The sequence below is a fragment of the Patagioenas fasciata genome, chromosome 4 (assembly GCF_037038585.1).
Source record: "Patagioenas fasciata isolate bPatFas1 chromosome 4, bPatFas1.hap1, whole genome shotgun sequence".
In the NCBI taxonomy this organism is placed as follows: domain Eukaryota; kingdom Metazoa; phylum Chordata; class Aves; order Columbiformes; family Columbidae; genus Patagioenas; species Patagioenas fasciata.
In genome coordinates, this window is record NC_092523.1 from 41027555 (window position 1) to 41051123 (window position 23569).

A 23569-nucleotide genomic window follows, 5' to 3' on the forward strand; every position below is an offset into this window, starting at 1 on the left:
TACATACTGTATTTGCAGCTTCCCAAAGGAGTCTGTAGTAAGTAGGTTACTGGACTAAGGGCAGATTCAACCCTGATGAGAAAGGTGTGGCAAGCTTAAGACGTCAGCAGGTGTGTATTGAGTGGGGATGCCAGGCTCTACCTTCTCCCATCACCATCCTGATGAAAATAGGGTTGTTTCCTAATACGGGGTGTAAACCTGCCTTAGGGTGGTTGTCTTTAAATATGCTATAATCATGGAGGAAGGATTTAGATGTATTTCACTGCAGTGGCACATGTTTATGGTAGCTCATAATATCAAGACGAATGTGAAATGGTATCATCTAAACCAGAGTTGGATATATTGTCAGTGCTACCTACCTTGTGCAATGTTACAGTGTAGCAATGCCAGGTAAGCTTCGCATTTGACTGGTTCCAGAAATGGAAACAGTAGAGCTGTGTCAGCACAGTGCTGAAGCTGCCACTAGTCATGCTTATACACAGAGAGCTAACTTATTTGGGAACGGACTGTGCTAATGCTACACTGCTGTAGGCACTGCAGCTATTAGTTAGGAATGGTACAGTGAGAACACGCTGGGTTCTGTCTTTACTAGCTAGAAGTTTACAGCAGAAGTCTACTGTGCCGCTGCACTAGAAGCTGTATGGAGTGGAAACATCCCAGCAGGTCTGAGGAAAGAGCCTTAAATATGAACCCAAGTCCAAAGTCAATGTTATACTTCAGGGCTGCTTCTAAGATTTATGCTAAACCCAGCTTGTGTTCCTTTTAATGTTTTGTGGTTGCTAGGGTGCTCAGAAAAACCACAAGAAAAAATGTTCCTTATAGAAGCTGCTAAATATAATTGGATTTTTTCACCCTAAACCATACACTAAATCCTTAGCTTTAGGGAGTCTCACAGCAGTAATGACTACAGAAGTTATTATTTGAGAGTGGTTTATTTGATAAATGTTAACTACTGCCTCTCAAGATGTTAAAACACAAAAATGGATTACCCAGTTCCTAAAGGAGTCTTGCCAGTCAGTCAATTGTAGCCAAGCAATTCTGTCTCTAAAGACCAGATAATAAAAATATGATCAATTCACCCAACTTCAGATGCTGAAGAAAAAGGAGAGAAGGAGTTGCTTGCCTCTTGACTCATTCTAGCTGAAGCTGAAATGACTCAGAGCCACTATTTTCCACCTCCCTCACCCCATTATCTGTTGTGGGAGGAAAGCAAGCCACGTGTACTAGATGAAATGTTAATGTCATCAGTCAACGCTTAGTGAATACAAATTGTTTGATTATTTGTATTGATTGTCACCCTAACATCTGGTGACAGCAGCATGTGAATTGCTCTATATGTTAGGAAACAGCCCCATGGAAACAGGGTTCTGAAATGGAAGATTGGAAGTTAGTGTGTATGACTATAAGTAAATACAGAAGCCGTGACAGAAGTTACTAACGGCAAAACAATGTGTGTAGGTTTTGTCTTGGTGGTAAGCATGTCTATTAAGTGACTCTTCTTTCATATTTAAAAATGTAAAGCATCACAAGGGGATTTCTAACTAAGAAGCCATTTATTAAAATAACTTGCCGTTAGACTACGTATTGGACCAAAGGTGGTGGTTTATTTTTTTTTCACCTATTGCCTCCAATGGTACCCATTTGAATGTATACATTTTATCTTCCTTATCTGTATGCTGTATTTTGTACATATGCAGAGAAAGATTTAAGGTGAAAAGTTAGAGAAGAGAAGCACAATACCCATAAATTACAAGAGACTATAACTGAAAAAATCTTGTACTTAGATTGCCTGGTTCAGGAAACTATCCTACTAGAAATAAAATTGGATTATATCTATTAACTCAGTTGTTCTGCTTCTGTTGGAGGAAATCCTTTTAGTGATAGATGTCCACATCAGTAGCCCTCTACAGGAGTAGATTCCTACAGGAAGACTCTTAAATTCCTGGGATAATACATTTGGCTGAACTGTGCCTCACTGCTGCTTTGAACACACATAGCTTTGTTTCCAAGTAAACCAGGCAACTTGTAATATTATGTCTATGGCTATCTATAAAACTTAACTGGTAGGTATGGCAAATGGTCCTACATAAATAGCAGTTCTGTACAATCACAGGACTAAAAAGTAATTTAAATGCAGAATACTGTAGATGTAGGGGTCAGTGTTCCAAGCACTAATTTATGTGATCAGAATGGTTTCCTTATACTCAAAACAGAGCAAAAAGACTCTGGCTTGCAGTAAAATACAATTGCCACCTTAAAAACATAGTCTACTGCTAGCTGCCAGATCTAAACAAATAATGCTTCAAAATGCTGTAGCAAGCTGTGAGTTTATATTCTTGTCAAGAGCAGTTATTGCAAGGCTCACTGAATTTATGCCAAAATAGTATTAATCACTATGCTAAAATGTATATCTAACTTCAAGTCCTTCACAGCAAGACTGCTGTGTATCTTCACTCGTTCTTTTTTTAAACATTCACAATACAAAGTAACTTGAAGCCTCCAGGATTTCTCAGGAAATACATGTATTGCAGCATCCTGATGTTTTTTCTTCCAGTGGCACTACTTCCCCCCACCCCTCCTCCCACAGCATTTTCTTTCATTCATCCTGATGTACATAGCCTACCTCACAGAATTGCTAGGGGAGCTGGCAGAGATCCAGGACAACCTGTCAGCACAGGCAGCAGTGAGGTGGTGACTCAGCAGAGGCTCTGTGTGTCTTTGCAATCTGGTGCAGCACTGCTCACTCGCAACCTTCCTGGAGGCAGACCTTGTCTTTGACATTGAATGTGTCCACAGTTCCTGCTCCATCCTTATTTGGATGGAAGGTAGGACATGTCCTCCTTTGAACCTGAGAATGCGGGGCTGCCCTACAGAAGCTACAGAGGCTCTCTGTGATCTGAGGATTATTTGAGGCTTAGCCAGAGAAGGAGGCTCGCAGTTTTGTAAAGCAACTCGTTAAGATCTTCACTTGAGCTGCTGTGTTAAAACTGTTTTAAAATAGCATAATTTCACTGTATTGGTGCCACACTGCATTCTGTACAACCCAAACACAACAGCTGACATGCACAAAAATCCAACATGTACTACATATGCCGGGATTATTTTACCTGGTATTCAGAAACAAGCTGTCTACCTTTAAAGGAGTTATACCAAATGGTACAAAATTACATCAATGAGGCAAATAATGTATTAAGATACCGATGGTTTTGCCTTTGTTCTGCAAATGTTTTTTAATGACAAGTATTTCAACGGCTCCCTCTGGTGGTGAGCAAAATTCAGTATTACTCTTTGGCAAAACTTAGTCCTTGAACAGAAATTAGAGTTTATATATATTTTTACTGCATAGTGTAGTCATCAGTACGCTCTGGTGATGAGGAAACCACACACATTCATGCCTTGCTGCTTAGGTAGTTTCGAAACTACCTAAGAAAACTATCTAAGCATGCCTGAAACGATCGCCTTTCAGTTATATACAGTGAAGGGTAGGGAAAATACACTGTGAACCATATGTATTGCACCCCATTTAACTTGCTAATGCAGACTAGACTGTGTCTCAAAGAGAACCCTGTCCTTGAATATAAATCTCTGTAACATCTTAGCACAGAGTATCTGCATAGCACATCTTAATCTATTTCTACTGTTTTTACAGGTGAGCAAATCTGAATCTTGTAAGGGGAGGGAGGAAAGCAATCAACTCTGGAGGAAAGTTATTAGGATAAATGAGTCAGAGAATGGCAGTGAGGAAGCATAAACTGGATTTTGACAACCCTGAAAGTCTGCTTTCCTTCTTTCTAGTATCTACTATAAATAGTTGATAAAGCTTTCACTTGGGCTTTTAACTCATGAAGGCTTTCTTCAGAATAATTAATAGCAATAAAATTCTGAAACTAATAACTGAGATTTTATCATAGCATGGGGCATACTTTGGATGTCAAGCAATAATACTGGAAATAGACATCGGAGAGGAAAAATCCTCATAAGACACACTGAGGTCTTGATGACTTCAAAAGGCAAATTAAGTGTATACACAGGAAATATCTACCATGGCTTTTGAGAAAGCAGGTATGAAAAGTTTTGTTTCAAAACAACAGATCCCAGTTGTGTGGTTTCTCACAAAATCTGTTACTGTATAGTTATGAAATTTTTTTATTTTAAAAAAAGCTAGGCTCACTGCAGCACAGGACTATCATATAGATAGTTTTACATCTTGATGAAGCTACTTTGCGGATTATTCTCTTGAGATAATCTCTGTTCATGCTCATTCAGAAGTCTGATGGTACAGACACAGGAAGCTACATGTACTAGTTTGATGGGGGGGGTTAAAATACTATATTATAAACTCTCTGCTTTAGTTGTTTATCCTTCTCTGTAAAAAGTCTTCCATGTTGCAGCATTACAGGTTGTTAACAGAATGAATGACAGTAAGACTACCAATATCAAAGATATGCTTTTCAAATCTAGGACTTGAATTAAGAACGAATCATTTTGGGGTATATACATGCAGATGGAGTTACCACTTGCTCACAGAGGAGGAAAAAATTACTATGGTACACTGAATAATCATTCAGTATCTTAGTTTCTTTTTTAAGGGCTTGCATGGTGGCACCCCACAATCTATTTCCACACTTCAGAGAAGTACTGATGAGGACAGAATTAAATGAAGAATAACTGAAAGCATTTATCAAACCTAAAGTGTGTACTTAAGCTCTAAACTGCTGTTCTTATTGGCTGCCAACTGGGACTAGATACATCTAACCTCAGAAATACCCCATTTATCTATGCAGCCATGCAAATTTAGTTTTCTGAATGTAACCATTGTTATAATCTTAATGGAACCAAGCTAGGTGCCTTATTTCAGGCCTGATGGGATAGGATGAGGCAACTGGGCATTTTATTACCTGTTTCTCATAAGGTATTAATTTCAAAATTGTTTTGAAGATTTCTATAAAAGGATTGAGTTGTACTATAAATACAAACACATATATACACAAATATTTTTTTAAAAGCCCATGCTATGTTAAACATGGCCAAACACTGCTACTCTTAGCCAACAATCTAGTGGTTGGGGTACATGCCTGTAAAGGATGAGAGACAAGTTCCTCACATGGAGTCGATTTAGTATCTTCCCTCCTGGATTATGTATCTCTCTCTCCTGGGGTATCACCAGACTGCAGGCTATTCTAGAGGAAAGGTGTTCTCAGAGACCTTAATAGCTTGTGTGGAGAAAAGAACCAAAAAACTCCAAACCAACAACAACAAACAAAACAAACAAACAAACAACCCAAAACCTGATTGATAAAGCTCAAAAAAGCTGTATCTTCAGCAAAGTGGTAAAGGCCCTCCAAGTCAGGTTTTTGAGACATAGCACTAATATTAACAATAAGCCAACACGGAGGTATTTTTCTAGTTAACTTTCATTTTTTTCCAGCATAGTTTTGCTTTGTGAGATACTGGCATACCTAAAATGGGGCCACTGCAAGTTTGTCATGCCACTATTCTCAATGCTATAATGCAAAATCTTGTAAGAAGCAAATATCATTCTCTTAAGTTATCAAAGTTTTTCACGTGTAAAAAGGTTCTGTTCTCTTCCTGACCCAACATAAAGGTAGAAGCTTTCATGTTGACTTCATTTACTTGTTTTGTAGCAGAAGACTAATGTGGCAAGAATACACACTTGAGACTCTAGGCTAAATCATTCAAGATGCTTGGGCTATCCTTCCATTGTCACTTTTGCATTCACCTTAGTAAAACTGTAAATGTGGAACTGAAAAATGTTTATGTGAAAGGTTTCAGTAAAAACTGAGATAAGAGAAAGGCATGACAAGCATCTGCAAAACTAGGCTTGGAGGTGAGGTTAATTCCTTAATTAACCTCACCTTGCAACAGGGGAAAAAGCTTATCCTGAAAATAGTAACAGTTTCAGAACTTGGCATTTGTTAGCTTCAACACTGACATAGGGAATATTGGTGCCTTTGGTCTCACTGAATGAATTTACTGCATGAGGTTGGAATTTGGGGAAGCTTAGCTAGGGTATAAAATTGATACTCGTGATAGGGGTGGGGGATGTATGCCTTTATTCTGAAGTCACCTAGAATGCTTTCCACTAAGTTGCTGAGGAAAATATCATTCCTTTGGGTGCCATTTTGTCTAGCATCCACTATGGTTAAGGTTTGGTATACTAGAAGTTATGGAGTTAATATTCCTTGCTTATGTGTGCAGGATTTTATGAGCAAACTATTTAATATGTACGCTGATTTAAACAACATTTTTCCCAGCTGAAGGAGGAGTCTTTGTCATTGATTGTCCTGTATCTATAGAATGTCAACCCATGGTTTCTACAAAGTGCTTAGCTGTTTTACATACATATAACACCAGTCAGGATCAAGTTTCCTGGGATGTTGTGTGTAACTTCTAATAGTGAATGCTGTAGACAGACTTAAAATTATCAAGGTTTTGTGCTAAATGCGTAACTGTCAATGTTATATGTGGTTGAAAGGTACTGCAGCTTATTTCTAGACCTAAGCTAATAATCTATACCATAGAAAATACTTACAACTTTAATGGGTTGATAAAACACCGCTGCATTTATAGCACACCTGCACCTTTGCTATATATACACTACACACACAAAAAAATTCCTGTAGCTAAACTACTTTATGCTGCTTTAAATAAAGCCACTGCAATCTGACTTACTGAAATAGAAAAGTGAAGGTTTATATGTAAACAGCTACCCAGCCTCCTTCTGTGCTATTGGTTCTCTAGACCTTTTTCTTTGCAAAGCATTTTAGCCCATATACTCAAATGACTGGATGTTGCATAAACATGATCATGTGCTTTTCGAAATTGAGGAATGTGTCCCACTTGCTGCATGTTACATGCTGCTGCCTCAATTCTTTCATTAGAAGAGAAATTATGTGATGACACTTATATTCCTGGCAGCTGTCAAATGCTAAAGCAGAGGCTTTGGGGATTGTTTTGTTGTGAGGTTTTTTTTGGCTTCCTCTCCCTCCTTTTTTTGTATACTGAAAATCGGTCTCACTTCCTCTGTCTCTTACACTTTTGGCTCTGAAGGGGAAGATTACATTTGTTTCAGGTAATCTTTTTTTTTTTCCCTCAGTCTCATCCAAATATACTACCTTAACTTGCATTACAGGGATTTACAGGCATTATGGTTGGATGTGATGATCTTAAAGGTTTTTTCAAACCTAAATTATTCTATTATATAATTTGCAGGTATGTGTAATTAAAGCCTCAAAAGTGTATATAGGCCAGGGATGTCAAAGTCCTTTCCACAACCGCGAGGCTGATGTGGCCGCCGGTGAAAATGAGTTTGACACCCCTGATACAGGCAGTCCTGAGGTGGGTTAGCCTACGCTGAGGAAACATGGCGCTAAACCGCCCTGCTTGATCTCTGGCTCCAGCCACAGGCGTGCACGCAATCAAGGGTTAACCGCGTTCGCTCGCTTCAGCCCAGGGCTAACGCAGCCTTGCCGGGTACTGCTGTGCCGCCTCTTTCCCGCCCCTCCACTCCGCCTTCCCCTGCCAGTCAGCAGCGAGGGGCGGAGGCCGAGCCGGCCGCTGCCAAGCGTCTCCTTTCTCGCGGAGACTCCCGCTAACCTGCTCCCTCCCGGCCCCTCCTGTGGGCCCGCAGCCGTTAAACTCCCGTTTGACGCCCCGGTGCGCGAGGGGGTGGGCGTGGCCGGCCAGGAGCGCGCCGCTTGATTGCGCAGGCGCAGTGCGCGGGCTCGGAAGCGGCGGCGAGGGGCGGGTGCGATGCGGCCGGCGGGAGCATGACAGGTGGCGGGAAGCGGAGGCCGCGCGGGGCGGCGGGCCCGGACGGCGAGCAGGTGGCCGTTAGCGGGCGCGCGGGGCGGGGCGGGGAGGGAAGTGGTGGTGCCTGAGGGGCCGAGCCTGCGCGCGGCACCGGCCCTGCGGGAATCACGGGCAGCGGCAGCCGCCCCCTGAGAGACCCTGGCGAGCTCTGAGGGCCGCAGTTGCGGGGCCGTAGGCCTGAGTCGGCGTGAGTGCTTTGTCGTAGTGCTGGGCCTTGGCCTCCTTGCCCCTGTTCTGTTCGCCCCGCAGCTTTCATAAAAGTCCCTGGGACTCTCGACCCCTCGGTCTCCGACACGGGAGCCTCTCCTGCTACCCGGGCATCTCCCGCGTCACCGCCGCCCTTGGGGTGTGCTGTAAACACACCTGCCCGGGAACACCTGCTGTGGTGAGGTACCTGGTGGTGGCCTGCTCAGGAGATGGGATGTCTGCCTCATGTACTGTCCTGACAAGATAAAAGAAACCTTGCCTATTTTTTTTCTTTCTTTCTTTAAATTAGTAGGATAATAATTCCTAGAAATTCTTGGAGCCTTATGTGGGAATGAGGTAATCGAGGTTACCACTTTAGCACTGTGCATGCCCAAATGGATTGTTTCAGAAACATAATGGTTCATATTACATCATTTTTAAAACAACTTTACCTTTAAAATGCTATGGTGTAAACTGCACTAGTTTGGATGCTGAATAGTGGAGTAGTTCAGATAGTTGAGCCTCAATGGATTTTTGTTGTGTCGTTTAACCAGATGTGACAAAATAATATGCCTACTCTCAAGTGTTTGTAAAAGACATGAGTTTCTTGGATGCAAGCTGCCGTGTGTTTGGAAGTGGTTATTTGAAAATAACATAGAACCTGGATTAAACTTTGGGATTGCTTAGTCCTTTGCTTGATTAGCTAATAAAAATGCTTCTGTTGGTTACAGTGACCCATAAATATCAAAGTGCTATTTTGATATTACATACATGTTTAGCACATGTCTCAGATAATGCACTTTTAAGGGATTCTGTCTAAAATAGAAGTTCTAATCAGTATATATGCTGCTTTAAGTAACAAGCATTACTTGATGGTTTTAATCATTGTTTCTCTGAATATAGAAGCTCTATAAAATCCTTCAATAGAACTGACAGGAAGCCACTAACTGAAATTTGTGTTTTGGTTTGTTTATCTGCAGTGTGAAAAAAATGGAGATGTTAAGAAGAGAAGGTCAAATCAGGCAGATATCCCTGATAATCTTCGTCAAGAAGCAGAAGCATGCTATCAGCTTAGGCTACCTGAAGACTTCTATCAGTTTTGGAAGTTTTGCAAGGAACTAGATCCTGAGAAACCAAGTGGTGGGTTTTAAAATATTTTTTCCCTCTTCTAATTTTCACTCTTAAAAACAGCCTGAAGACAGGCAGACTGGAGGGGATCAAATTCATTTTAATGCTGCTTCAGTGTTCAGTTATGATGAAGGACATTCAAATGAGTGTAAACAAGAATACTGGAGATAATTACAAAGACGTTAGTACACTTAAGGCTTTCTAAAATATAATTACTTAAATGGTGTAATACAAAGGGACTAAATATTAAGTCTGCCTTTCCTGCAAGTCCATTGAAAATGTTTAGTATGAAACTGAAGTATCCTCATATCAATCAGCACTTCAGCTTACCCAAATTTATTATATAACAGAATGTGGCATCCCTGGGTGCTCTAGAAATGACAGTTTCTTTTAGGATCGTAGGATGGTTTGAGTTGGAAAGGGCCTTCAAAGGTCACCCAGTCCAACCTCCTCCAATGAGCAGGGATATCTTCAACTAGATCAGGTTGCTCAGAGCCCTGTCCAACCTGACTTCAGATGTTTCCAGGGATGGGGCATCTGTTACCTCTCTGGACAGCCTGTTCCAGTGTTTTACCACCATCATTGAAAAAATAAAAAATTCTTTCTCATAGCTAATCTGAATCTCCCCTGTTTTAGTGTAAAACTATTATCCCTTGTCCTGTCACAACAGGCCCTTCTAAAAAGCCTGTCCCATCTTTCTTCTAGGCCCCTTTTAAGCACTGAAAGACCACAATTAGGTCTTCCCAGAGCCTTCACTTCTTCAGGCCGAACAGCCCCAAATCTCTCAACCTGTCCTCACAGGAGGCCTTTTCCATCCCACTGATCACTGTTGTGGCCTCCTCTGGCCACTCTCCAACAGGTCCATGTCTTTCCTGTACTGAGGGCTCCAGAGTTGAATGCAGGTCTCCAGGTGGGGTCTCACCAGAGCAGAGTAAAGGGGCAGAATCTCCTCCCTCAACCTGCTGGTCACACTCCTTTTGATGCAGCCCAAGATACAGCTGGCCTTCAGGGCTGCAAGCACACATTGCTAGCTCATGTCCAGTCTTTCATCCAGCAGTACCCATAAGTTCTTGGCAGTGTTGCGGTCAATCTGTTCATCCCCTAGCCTGTATTGATACCAGGGGTTGCCTTGACCCATGTGCAGGATCTTGCACTTGGCCTTGTTGAACCTTATGAGATTCACATGGGCCTGCTTCTTGAGATTGTCCGGGTTCCTCTGGATGGCATCTCCTCCCTCAGGCGTGTCAGCTGCACCACTCAGCTTGGTGTCATCTGCAAACTTGCTGAGGACACACTCGATCCCAATGTCTATGCCATTGATGAAGATATTAAACAGTACTTGTCCCAGTACAAACCCCTGAGGGATACCGCTTTTCACCAGTCTCCATCTGGATGTTGAACCATTGACCACTACTTATATGAGAAGTGTAATAACCTTAGTCTTGAATGAGAGCTATCTGAATAACAGATTGTCTCTGCTTTCCCTTTCTGGTAAGCGGTGTGGTTGACTGTTTGTATTTATGGAAGCTTTTGTTACGTGAGTGACACAAGAACTTCTTGGTTTTAGATATGCACCCACCAGAAGGCAAACTAATTCATGCTTTGCTTTTCAGATGCACTCATGTCAAGTGTTGGACTTAAGCTGGTTGGCCCATATGATATTCTTGCTGGAAAACACAAAAAAGCAAAATCAACAGACCTGGACTTCAATCTTCACTGGAGATTCTTCTATGATCCCCCAGAATTCCAGACTATACTTGTTGGGGATAGCAAAACACAGTATCACATGGGATATTTCAGGTATTTTATTTAATACATACTCTTGCTGGACTGCAATTATATGTAGCTTTTTCTCCCCTTTTTTCCACAAGACAGGATTTTAGAATTGTGTGCTACTACCAAATAATCTTTCTCTTCTGTAGTAGGATATTAACAGATGGATTTATCTTTTATTTTAAAAGATCACAGATATTGGGTTGAAGACTAGGTTTAAATATTTATTAAATTACCTTCCTCAACCCTCTAGAGCACGTTCACTTATTAATCTTAAATGTTTGCCATGTCACTTAAAAGAAAAAGTCAAGCCCTATGAAATAAAGTGAATGTGTCTTCTCTTTACTTATATTGATATAAATACCTCTAAAAGCCATGCTGTAAGACTTCAGAGCTTTAGATCTAAGGGAGTTTTTTGTTATGTTTCTGAAGGAGGTGGCAGCGTGGTAAGGAGGCAAATTAATTTTACTTCAAAACAGCTTCATTGTTTGTGTGTATTTTTTCATATATAGGGATGTACCAGATGAACTTCCAGTGTGGGTTGGTGCAAATGAAGCTAAGAAGGGCTGCGTGATTACACAAGTTGGTGATAATGTCTTTGCAGCAGTCAAGTAAGGTTCATATTTACTTTTCTTCATAAAGAGTAAAGAGATTAATTGGGAGATGTGATGTAGAGTAATGTACCAGATTTATTATATATCTATCTTTCTCAAGAAATGCTCATTGATTTTTCTGTTCCTGCTAGCAAGATTTAAGGTAATCTCAAAAGCCTTAATAGCCTTCTTGACAATGTTTTCCTTTTAAAAATGAAATAGATAAGTGTTGATTATCTCATCCTTTAAGTATGTTGGCAGGGATAGGCTCTATTGGAAGAAAAAATGACTACTGGGTGTGTTAAAGTACTTCATAAGTAAAGGGCATCTCAAACAGTGGTGAAGGAAATCTGAATATTTCACTAAATAAGTAGTATCTATCTCTTGTTCTTGCTTACATAAAAATATATTATTTTTTGTATATAATGAATAACTGCAAGAAGTACCATTTCAGACTTGGAGCAGGATAACATTTATATGGATATGTAGTTCAATATGATTAATGAAGCTTTATATGGCCCTGCATCATGAATGTAAACAACATTTCATCACTTGTCAGTTAAAAATGGAGAGCTCTCTACAGACGCATGTCAGTAAGTGAAAGCATACTGAAGAATAGCTTCTGCAAAAGACCCCTTGTGTAGTGCAGAGTTAAACGAGGACGTTTGTTTTGAAAGCACCATGATGAATCTCATAAATATGTATTTATGTGCATGACTTGAATGATAAATAGTGTAACAGCACTGAAGCAGCAAATTGAATTCTTAAGATAGAAGGATGAACAGCTACTGAGTCCAAGAGAATCTTCACTTGCAGGTTGCATAAGCTGGATCGTAATGCAAATACAGATAGGCAATGCCAAAGTACTGTCTGTGCTTAACTTTTTATCTTTCTCATTGTCAAGAAGCTTGCAATCCCAAGTCTATGTGTATAAATAAACCCATGACTGCTAATCTTCATTATAAGATGTGGAGGTTTAGTGATTAGAAGGCTATTCATTTGTTTGTCTTCTGTTAAGCTCTCTTAAGACCTGTTTCTTTTTCTTTGCAGATTATTTTTGTCAAAAAACCTTAAGGAAGTGACTGATAAAAAGAAAAATGCTCTTTTGAAAGACATAGATGAAAAACTAACAAGAACAGCAAAAGAACTGGGTTACTCTTTGGAACAAAAAACCTTGAAGATGAAACAGAGAGATAAGAAAGTATGACTTTCCTGATCAACTGGAGAGCACCAAGTTCTGTTAAACTTTTTTCATTTACTTGCCTTCTTTTTCATTTTTTGTTTCCTTCTAGTCAGTAAGGATGTTTCATTTAGGAATTTCTCTAGAACTTCAGGAAAGGGAAGATTAATACAAGCGTGTTCCAAATAAAAGGATTAAATCGAAACACTGTATTCTTGTAAACCATAGCTTGATAGCTTAGCATTCAATTAAAGAGAAAACAACAAAAAAAAAAAAAAAAAGGAAAGTAGTCTAAAAATTAAAACAAATGGGGAGCATGAAGAAAACTGCTTCAAAGTGAAAATTAATGCTAACACTTGGGTTTGATCTATTGGAAACAGGACTGTTAAAGGATGATGTGGGTTAGTAACAGGTTTTTCGCATACCTATCAGAAATAATTATAGTAGGAGGTGACTAAACAGATGAAGTACAGTGCTACACAAGTGACTACAAGGATTCCTAGATTTCAGAATTCGACTGAAATAGATTTTCCAGTTATTTTACACCTCAGTACTTAAAAGTAACTGCTATTTTAATTTGAAAGTATGTTGATGTCCTGGAGCCTGGACATTATATTAGGTTTGACCACCAGCAGTCAGGTGTTAATATTGTTTAGTGAAGTCAGTGGTTTTATGTCACAGTATTGACTTAGAGCGCTATATTCAATTTAATGTCTCTTTATTTAGGTGGTGACGAAAGCATTTCATGGAGCAGGCTTAGTTGTTCCTGTAGACAAAAATGATGTCGGATACAGAGAACTTCCTGAAACAAATGGTGACTATCTTGTTGGCTACATTTCCCTGTTTTATTTAAGTAAACAAACTTTAGTCACACAACTACTCTGCAAAGACAAAACTGCACTGATATTTCCTGCTTGAAGAATATGAGCAATGGGAGTAAAAGGCAGAAGTCTTAACCATCGTACCTGAGCTCAAAGTATTTTCTTTAAATGAACCAGATGAGAGTCAATGAAATGTGCTACATCTGAAAATTCCTGAAGTAGTAGTTGAGATGACCTACATTCAGGGATTTGTGGGTTTGTTTCTTATTCCCTGTCTTCTCCCAGTGGTGTTCTAATAAGAATCAGTTCCCTGATGCAAGTTCACCACACAAATACTTGTTTCTATATGGGGAACTGAGCTGGGTGGGCATGGGGCAAGAATGTGCAGCAAAGGCAAAGGGGGAGGCTTTTTCACCAGCAGCTCAGGATGTGCTCGCTTTGTCTTCCTGTAAGCGTGACACACAGTAAGCTTTTGCCACAAACTACTTCTGTGCAACATTAGATTTCTTTATTTAAAGATCTAAATGTTTGGGTTTTTTTGCAGCCAATCTCAAAAAAATTTGTAAGGCCATTGTTGATGCTCCTACTGATGATGAGAGACTGAAGGCCTTTGCACCCATTCAAGAAATGCTTACCTTTGTTCAGTTTGCGAATGATGAATGTGACTATGGAATGGGGTATGAACTAGGCATGGACCTGTTCTGCTATGGATCACATGTGAGTAATACAACAACCATATGTCACAAAATTATGCATTATTTTTTGTGTGGACCAAGAGTTATGTGTCATAGATCTTTATTCCCAACTCAATTATATAATTATCCCTAGGAATTGTGAAAGTCTACAAGAATAGTCTTAATTTGTGAAGGCTGTTTAAAAAGTCACACTTATGATAACATTCCATGTTGAATTTAAAATTGCTTGTATGAAAGTATAATCCTGCAATTCAGAAGCATTTAAGCAGCCTTTAACTGTTGTGATTTGATGTAAGACAACAAGCTGTCATTAAGATTCCTAAAAATGCAGAATGTTTGTTTGGGATATACTGAATAGCTATAGCCCTCTATCCCCAGCTACTTGTATGGGCACAGGCACTCGTGGTCACCTGGATCAAGAAACAGACTGATGTTTGTAGCAACCCCAGCTGAGAAAACTTGAGCCTAGGTCAGTTGCCTGCTGATGCTCGTATGGCTGCATCAAAGATCTCCCACCAGGTGTCTGGTTCTGTGTTAATAACAAATATCATAAATAAGCTCATTGAGTTACTTAGCACTTAATCACACATAAATATTCTACTGAACACTTCTGTTTTGTATTAGCCACTGCCCTGTTGATGAAAAGGGTCATGTCTGTAATAAATCCGTGACTAGGAAATAACAAAGAAGCTTGAACATAAATGTAGTAGGAAAGGATAGTCACAGTAAACACCTGTGCAAAATAGCTGCTTTTTAGTAAAAGCAGTATTGGCTAAGGGGTGCTCCAAAGCATCATGTAGAAAGATAAAAATCTTGCAATATTAAATGTAGACCCAGAAACATTTTGCTAAACACTAGTTAAAAGTATTTAGCCACTGAGATGAAGGAAAACTTGCTGTTTTTTCTATACACTGTTAAATTGCTAATGTGTTTCTTAAGATTCCCCACTCTACTTTTTAAATTCCCTACAGCATCTGATAATGTATCTTTCTCTGGTATATTGCTTACTGAGGACTCTTCCTTCAGTGATTATACTGTTTCAGCTGCTTAATTCCTTCCTACATCTGGAAGGGCACTGGAAGAAATAGTTACTTCCAGTTGGCTGAGTAGGTAGAGAGAAACTCCGTCTTTCACACTTCATGCTTCTCAGCACATGAGATTAACCACTGATAAACTCATGCAATGATTAATGATATCTTTACAGTGTTGTGACATGGCCTGATACCTGATGGAGGAACTTGAAACTGCTATAACTTTGCAGCTGTTTTCTGAAAATAGAAACCTTACTTCATTTTCTAATTTAGTAAAAAATAAGAAAAAACAATGACTTCACACATAAATAGCACCATGGTTTGGTCTCAGTGTTTTTTGCCTGTCTCTAGATGCTCAGAGGTGCTTTTCATTCTGAATGGAGCTCTGTGTACAGAGCCAGAAGAAACATTGACACTTTCTCTGTAGCTGAAGACACAGAAAATGACTTACCTCTCCTGTGACGGGGAAGATGTTTATAATGGGCTTACACATACATTACAGATGCTAAATATACTGATGACTTTTATATATTTGGAGCACTTAAATGGTTACTCTAAGTACCACTGTCATTCCCTTGAGCTGTAGACAGGCCAAGGGACTTCAGTCCCAGGCTGGATGTCTGCATGCTTTAAGAACAGCTGTCACCTCTTGCCTTGTTAGACAATATCTCTATCACTGCAGCAGCTCAGGTCCCCCAGCCTGGCCTTCCTGTGGCTGTTGGGGTGTAGTACAGGTGGGGTCTCACTCCTTTCAGAGGTGGCTGCAGAAACCAGTTTGGTTGTGGCAAAGCCTGAGCTCTGTACCTAAAGCTGCTGATCCCTGGGGTGCTGTGTTTTTGTTCTCCCTACAGTACTTCCACAAGACAGTGGGCCAGCTGCTGCCCCTGGCCTACACCCTGCTCAAGAGGAACCTTTTTGCAGAGATCATCCAATCACACTTGGCCAGCCGGCGGGAAGACAAGGTGGACCAGCTCGCTCCCTGAGCTGGGGGGTGCAGGCGAGGGGGCATCCTTGCGTTCTCGGGTGTGGGGTTTGGGTTTTCTGTGTTGTGTGTGTGTGGGTTTGTGCCCCACACTCAGTAAAGCTTTTCTAATGAGTGGGTGCCTCTTTGTGTTGGTTTCTCTCACCAAACTGTCCGGGGCTTGAAGGGGTGTATGTACTGCTAGTGTATGTGCTGATGGGAGGGGCTGCGCCTGGCCCACCAGTGGGTGCTGGAAAGGGAATCAATTGCAAGCTGGTTCAGAGCAGCTCAGTCACAAGTGGCTGCTCCTTTACACCTACCGAGCTCCATATCCCTGCTCCTGGGGCCTGTGACTGGCATTGTGTTTTTCCTCAGTTCTGTCTCACCACACAGGTAACAAACTCACAGTAGTGTTCTCTTGGATTGTAACAAAGGTCCCAGTCTTCTGGATCTGGCTGAATTAACAGGAAACAAATAGGCTGGAAAAACAGCTAACTGATGTTACAAGACAAATGAGAAGATCTACTGCAGTTGGTACTTCACCAGTCAGATGAAGTCACCCTGTTTTCAACAGCTTGGACCTTTAAAAATAGAATCAAACTGATATTGTACAAGATGTGAATTGTTTTCAAGTTCATTGGTCCACTGCTCTCTTTCCTTGGTATTAAGAGTGTTATTCTCAGGCAACTGCTTGGAATAAGAGTCCACAAAGCAATGGAAGATACCATCTGCTTATACTCACCAGGCCTGCTTCTGTTGGAGCAGTTCATGTCATTAGTAATGACAATGTACTACTGATGAAGATTACAGGCCACTACGAACATGCTCAAACTTTGAAGTTGTCCCTACTTTTTGGTAAATTACTACACTTCCTAAGTCCCCTTAGGAATGTAGGTTAGAGTGCTGTAAAAGTGGGTTTTGAGTTTTAAATCAAAAAGGTATTTTCAGTTCTGGGGATCAGATGTCATTTACTTTTGTAGATTTGACAGCCCCAACACTTGGCATATAAATGTTCCATTTATTCAAACGCAAGCACAAGGACAGAGACTTCTTCACAGGCCCATAATGTTATGTCTTATATGACCAGTGCTTCCTTGAAAATTTGGTCTCATTCCCCTTTACATCTTAGGTTCCAAGCAAAAGATACCTTTATATTAATGCCCTGTAAATCATACAAGTAACAAAAAAGTATTCACTTTCAGTATTGTTATTTGAGCTTAAATCAGCAAAAATGGGGATCTTAATATGGATTTTCCAATCTTGTCTGTTAACCTCTAATTGAGGAGGAAAACAGTTACAACTGGAAGAATACTGAAGTGTTCTATGTGATTAATCTACATCATCAACAGATGTCTAACTTAATTCTTTTTTTTAAACTGGAGGTAGAAAATACATAGTCCTGACTTTTAGACAGTAAAAGCATCATCTACTTTTAACATTGTAAACAAAGATGACAACTATTCTATAACTAAAACAATTTTTTAAATGTCTACTTCAGAAAAAAAAATATACCTAACACTGATCTTTTTGATTGGGTTGATATGGTACTGCTTTGTAGCCATATCCCAGGCAATACAAAGATTGCATTTCCTAAAACTCATTCTTTTGTTTCTTATCTATCTGTCTCCTATAGTTTTGCATTTAAAAGTCCTAGCTGTTAATTTTCTCTCAGGGAAAATAAACACAAAATTCAACACAAATATTGTTCATGAAAACAAGAGAATGTGACAGAACAATAAATGGTCATACAGAAGTTTTTAATGTTTGATTAAATCATTACAGTAATCAGAATTTTTACTGTAATGATATGCAGCTCTACCACACTATTATAAATAAAAACATTAAGATCAATATTAAATACAGCTCTAGGCAATATCACAGATTAACAAAGAATGTATTCTTCATGAATCAGTAACTGAATGGTTTAAAAAAAAGAAAAAAAAAATAAACAAAAGCTGACACTTTCCCCCTCCCATCCATCACATTTTGTTTCAAATTAGTAACTTGAGTAAGGTGCTGGAAGTTTTATGTTAGAAAATTGTTGTTGCACAGCACAGGCACACATACCTCCTTATCAGAACCTCTAATGTGTGTTTACCAGAAGACATTTTAAATGTCAATAGGGAAAGCTTAGCGGGTAAGAAGAGAGAACAGAGATTCACAACTTATATGCAGAATTTGAGATCCATACTGAAATTATAAAACACAGCAGGGGTGTAAACTGTATTTAAATTCAGATGGTACAATCTGTAGGATTAGGAGCAAGTTAATAGAAAAACATCAGAAAGGGTAGAGGTTTCAAACTGATTTAAAGCAATTTTCATATATGTAGTACGTTCTTTCACTGTAGAAAAAAAAAATGCAGAAATCAGCATCAGAGCCAACTTCCAGAGCTGCCTTCTAGAAATGGGCCAAATCCTGCTCTTTGTGAAGCCGCTTCTGTAAAGTTTCTTCAGGCTTACACACTGTAACAGAACACATTTTGAACCACTAGCATTGACTTCAGCTCCCACCCCCTTTTAAATACAGGGGCTGATCACCATGAGCCCATAGGCACATTTTGCTTTCTACTGGTTCCAGTTGCTGTAAGAGATGAGATGATGATATGGCAGTTTTATACTCAGATCACTAAAAATTCAGCGGAACACTTCAGCACAGGCATTATTTTGGAGCTTGCCAGAAGTACCAGTTTTGTTTCAGTATGTTACTGTTCTTAAGGTAACTGACGATTGCCTTAGGCATGCCTAGGATTACTATTTTAGACATTTACCATTTATATTTTTGCAGTCTTATGGGCATAATTTTTAAAAGAAGGAAAGTTTATCTAGCCCCATATTATAAAGCATGATTTATGTCAGCCAGATTGCTTTTTTTTTTTTTCTGCTTCCCCACTTCAGGCTTATGGCACGTTGCCTTTTTCCTGTGTGTTTGTGGTGGTTTGATAAAGTGAATATGAAACAAATTCATCTAGTGCCTGGAAAAAAAAAAGTACAGAAGGATCTGTCAGTTTACCTGCTAGTGTGTGTGTTGCTGCTGAATTTTAAAGTCCTGCCAAAGTTTCAAGTACTGGATTAGTTTCTGCCCTGCTGCTCCTCTTCTATGGCTGTGTATCATTTACACCTCTATATACTTGGGAAAAAAAAAAAAGTCAAAAGCAATCTAATAATTATCATTGCTTTCTTCCCATTATTAAAGCCCTGCAGTTTTCGTAAATAAAATTATAATGTTACTGTTCCAGTTAGTTATATGCTCGTAAAGAAAAAAGAAAATCTCAAGGTAATGGCAGTGAAAGTTACATTTGAAAATTACCTTATATGCATGTTGGATCATAAAGAAACCAGTTTGCTTCAACCCTTCATCTAGTTGTAAACATTCGCTAATCCTCTATTACTTGCAGAGGATTACAAACTATTCTATAAAATCACATTAAAAAGGTAATTAGTTATGTGAGATATTAACTGATTCATATTTAATAGATTTTTTTAATCCATAGAAATATAAATAAAGAATGGTAAAACTTCAAGAAAAATAATATACATTTAGTGCAAGTTATGAGTTACATTTCTTCTTACCATGTCAGCAGTGGAACGTCTTTTGTGGAGAAGAAAAAATAAAAATGACCGTTCTCAAATTTTACAGGGGGGAAAAGATCTCCAGTGTTGTAGCATGCAATTTTTACCAGGTACACGTATACAGAATTGTTCCAGCTCTTAACTAGTAGAACAGCAGTATTTTTCCTTGTACTGCACAACATTGGTATATATCATAGTGTTTTCAATAATACAAAAATTGCATAAGACCAGGTCACATTATTGATATTTTCTGCAGCAAAACCAGTATTTTTCTTTGAAATGCTAGTTTCATCTGCTTCAAATTTTTCTCACATCATGACAGCACATGGGCTGAAGTAAGTCTCACGTGGTTCTTGCAAGGTATTACCTGTTCCATCTCTTTCTGTCGCACTGGATCTGTACTGCTCCAAGCATTTCATGATATACAAACTTACACATTTAATGGCACAAGAAAAAACTCCCTTCTTGTGATCAAACCTCAGTAACTCACAGTACATCTCAATATGAGAGACAACGGCTTCAAAAGGGCACACCAATTTTAAAGAGGCTTTGTTACAGCTCAGGAGAGAGAGAAATAAAGCTCTTCTGGAATGTAGAAAGGTGACGTGTAATCATTATAATGCTTTGTGAGTTAACACAACAGTTTTCAATGGTAAAAAGGGCAAGACCTTTCAGTCTCTGTAAGATGGCTCAATTCGGAATGATCCCTTCAGAAACAGGGACTAATAACACGTCTCTTCAACGCTGAAGTACCAGGCTGGGGCTGGAGAATGGCGCCACCTCACAGAGCTCGCCTGCTGCACTATCATGGCAGACCTGACGTCTCGGGACGCATCCAGTGCAGGCCGGCAGCACTCCCTTCGCCTTCCTCCTCTCGCCATGCGTTCCCCCAGACCAACTCCCGACTGCCAGCGGCACCGCTATGCAAAAACCCAGCTCTCGTCTCTGATTTTAGAAGCGTCCTGCAGACTAAAGTGTTGTGCTATTCAACAAATGAACCTCCTCTTCGGTTTCCTCTCTCTCCTCAGCTATGGGTTTCAGTTGAACATTATTGAGGCGGGGTCTTGGTTTGCCGTCTGGGCCATATGACGGAGGATATCTTTTTTTGTTATAATGCCAAGGAGGCGCCTGGAAAGGATAAATGGAAGATCAGCATTAATCCAAGCGGGAAAACAATAAAGCAGAACAAATCTGTAGCCAAGTCCTTTTTGTTGACAGGAATAGAACAAAAGTAAACAGCCTGATTTTCTTATTTAAACAAAAACATTTTATTAATCAAAATATTGAGGAACCACCAGTTTGTTAAAGACAGCAATGCGGAGACACCATACCATGTGGTCTCTGACAGCTGTAGTCCATTTTAATAAAATACAAGTAATACAAGCGGAGCCCATGACAATTTTTATTTCATTTTTTGTTTCCACAAAAATGAAATTTTGATTAGCATATGCCAACAAAAAAGTAACAAAGAGGGACAAAGAAAAAAAGAGGTATGAAAAAGAAGTGATTTTGATCCCATTTCATAAGGGAGGCATGTTCCAACCTGGCCATCAGAAGTGACATACCACCTGATGGCCCCAAATCCTAACAGCAAATCAAGCTCCCCTTCCCTCCATTTTTAAATTGTAAAGATCCTGCCAGTCTGATGCACGGGCTCAGGCTGAATGTGCTCACAGGAGCACACAGTAGCAGCCATGAAACTTTTGTAGAATAAACAATAGTTAACTAGTTTTTGGAGTTCACAGCTTTAAACAATAAACTTATGAATAGTAAAAGTTTTCATTTTCCAATTTAGATACTGTGCTCTTATGACAGGGTCTTCATGGCTTTTAAATTACAACTCTGCAAAATATCAAAAAGGGTGAGATTGTCCAAAAGGATAATATCACAGGTGAAGCAAACAGCAGAACGAATGAGCTGCTGCCCTTGTTATTCTGGTTAGTACATTTAATTTGGTCATATTAAAGGACGCATGAAATACTTGTGAAATATTAGCATAAAATGAGAACATAATTAGCATGTTTTGCACATAAGCAGCTAAACTTGGTGGGTATGTTTAGTAGAGATGTAACTAGTAACCCATGTCCAAATTAAGACAAAGTCTACTTTCTGTCTAAGGTTAGTTCACAACATCATGGTTAAAACAATATCTAGATTCTGAAGTCAACAGTCAACACAATAGTGTGTCACTCAGTGGCTTAGGATATCACTGAATATTTTATAAAGGAGTACATTAATTGCTGTAAGTAACAGCCGCAGAATCACACGACTTTACATAAAGTCACAGGACTTTACTAAAAACAAGAGTACTTCTAAAAAACCATGTTGATAAAGGGGAATTACAGCGAAGATCTAATGCTGTGATACATTAAAAATACGCTTGGTTTTGCTTCTCAAACGACATGATACTTTACTATTTAACAGCTACTTACAGCTGTCAAGATCAGAAAAAAAGGCAGATATGAAAATCTTAATTTGCATTAGGAGGGGAAAAAGTATTCCTGGCTGCGCGCTTTCCCACCTGCAGAAATTGGCAGATCAACTCTTACCGAGTTGTGTTCTCAAGAACAAAAAATATCAGAAAGTCTATTGTTTACTTTCATTTAATGTTGTGACTAACAGTATGTCCATATTAACAGCTTAATTTCTACAAAAGGATTTTGCACATATTATTTTAGGGTTTAATACAAATTTTTAGCATAAGGTGATTTCATTGCTCAGCCGATGTCATCAAAGCCCTGAACAGTTCACAAGTTTCATGCTTCCTGACTTCTAATGTGTCTAATTATGAGATCTGATATATCTAATCACCAAGGGTTCGACGTGCTGCTTTAGTTGCTCGAGATGCTCTAATATGTTCTTCTTTGTGATGATCCCCAAGACAATCCTGAAACAGATCATGTTATGCTAATAACTGGGTGTGAAATCAAATAAAAAGTAGTTCTAATCATAATGAAAAAGGATTAGAGCAAAACTAATAATTAAAAAAAAAGGTTGCAAGAAAGCTCATGAGATAATTAAATGAAAAATGATTTGAAAGTCAGTACCCTTTCCCAGACATTGCCTCTTTTCTTTCTCCCAAAATGCTGAACAGAATTGGGTCTTTAACCACTCCAGAGCAGTAGGTTTCTCATGTCAAGTACAGGTCAGGGAAGCGCACTGCATCCCTTCTCCCCAGACTCACATCTCTTCAGGTTTTAGAGGCACTGAAACTAAAATCTACTTTATTTCCTTTCTTCAATAGTTATTTCTCCTCACACATACAAATCATCATTCACATTTTAACAAGCCTCAGCAGACGAACAATGTAGTAATTATGTAAAGTCACAGCAGTCGAACTTCGAAGCTGCACTGCAGAGCAGGGTTATCTGGTGGCCCTAGAAACAGACAAATTTGTTGCTCATGACAGTGTAAAGCAAGAGCAATTCCCTGGAATGGACAGTGTCATGCAAATTTGGAAGAGTCGGGCTCAGTCTTTAAATATCTCTACGTTTGCATCAATTACTGCACAGTTCCTATTCCAATCTGACCTGGAACCAATAAGGTGGTGTGTGTCCTTATGTGGGTATATTCAATTTGCAGGAAATTTGCCAAAATATAGATTAGTCCTTGATGTCCACATGGCAATATGTTGTGGTTAAATACCACTAGTAGTAGTATTTACTATCTGATCTTGTTGTAATGGACAGTGTGCTCATGGAATATCACAAGTTTGTAAACTGAAGTAGGACAACCAATACGGATGTTTGAAAACAGTGAATTATTAAAGCAATCCATACTTGTTCCTACTTTACCA

The 23569-nt window shown here is 39.4% G+C and overlaps 2 protein-coding genes across 8 annotated transcripts in view; one reads left to right on the forward strand and one right to left on the reverse strand.

The window, feature by feature from the left end:
* The first annotated feature begins 7645 nt into the window (after positions 1–7645).
* HPF1 (histone PARylation factor 1) lies at positions 7646–16337 on the forward strand. The gene is made up of 8 exons (XM_065837914.2): positions 7646–7847; positions 9000–9159; positions 10761–10947; positions 11433–11531; positions 12564–12714; positions 13420–13507; positions 14059–14231; positions 16092–16337. Exons 1-8 carry the CDS (start codon positions 7791–7793, stop codon positions 16221–16223), a joined length of 1047 nt encoding a protein of 348 aa, XP_065693986.1. The 5' UTR covers positions 7646–7790; the 3' UTR covers positions 16224–16337.
* Positions 16338–17939: 1602 nt separating this feature from the next.
* Positions 17940–23569, reverse strand: part of CLCN3 (chloride voltage-gated channel 3) — a 71497-nt gene continuing 65867 nt past the window's right edge. For 5 of the 7 annotated variants that reach the window (XM_071807711.1, XM_065836574.2, XM_071807709.1 and 2 more), the window contains 2 exons: positions 22585–22660; positions 17940–20901 (listed from right to left, as the gene is read on the reverse strand). In XM_071807711.1, the coding sequence (XP_071663812.1) occupies positions 20743–20901; positions 22585–22660 (235 nt within the window). In that variant the 3' untranslated portion in view covers positions 17940–20742. The remainder of the gene's footprint in view (positions 20902–22584; positions 22661–23569) is intronic. The other 2 variants (XM_065836577.2, XM_065836578.2) reach the window with 1 other exon arrangement.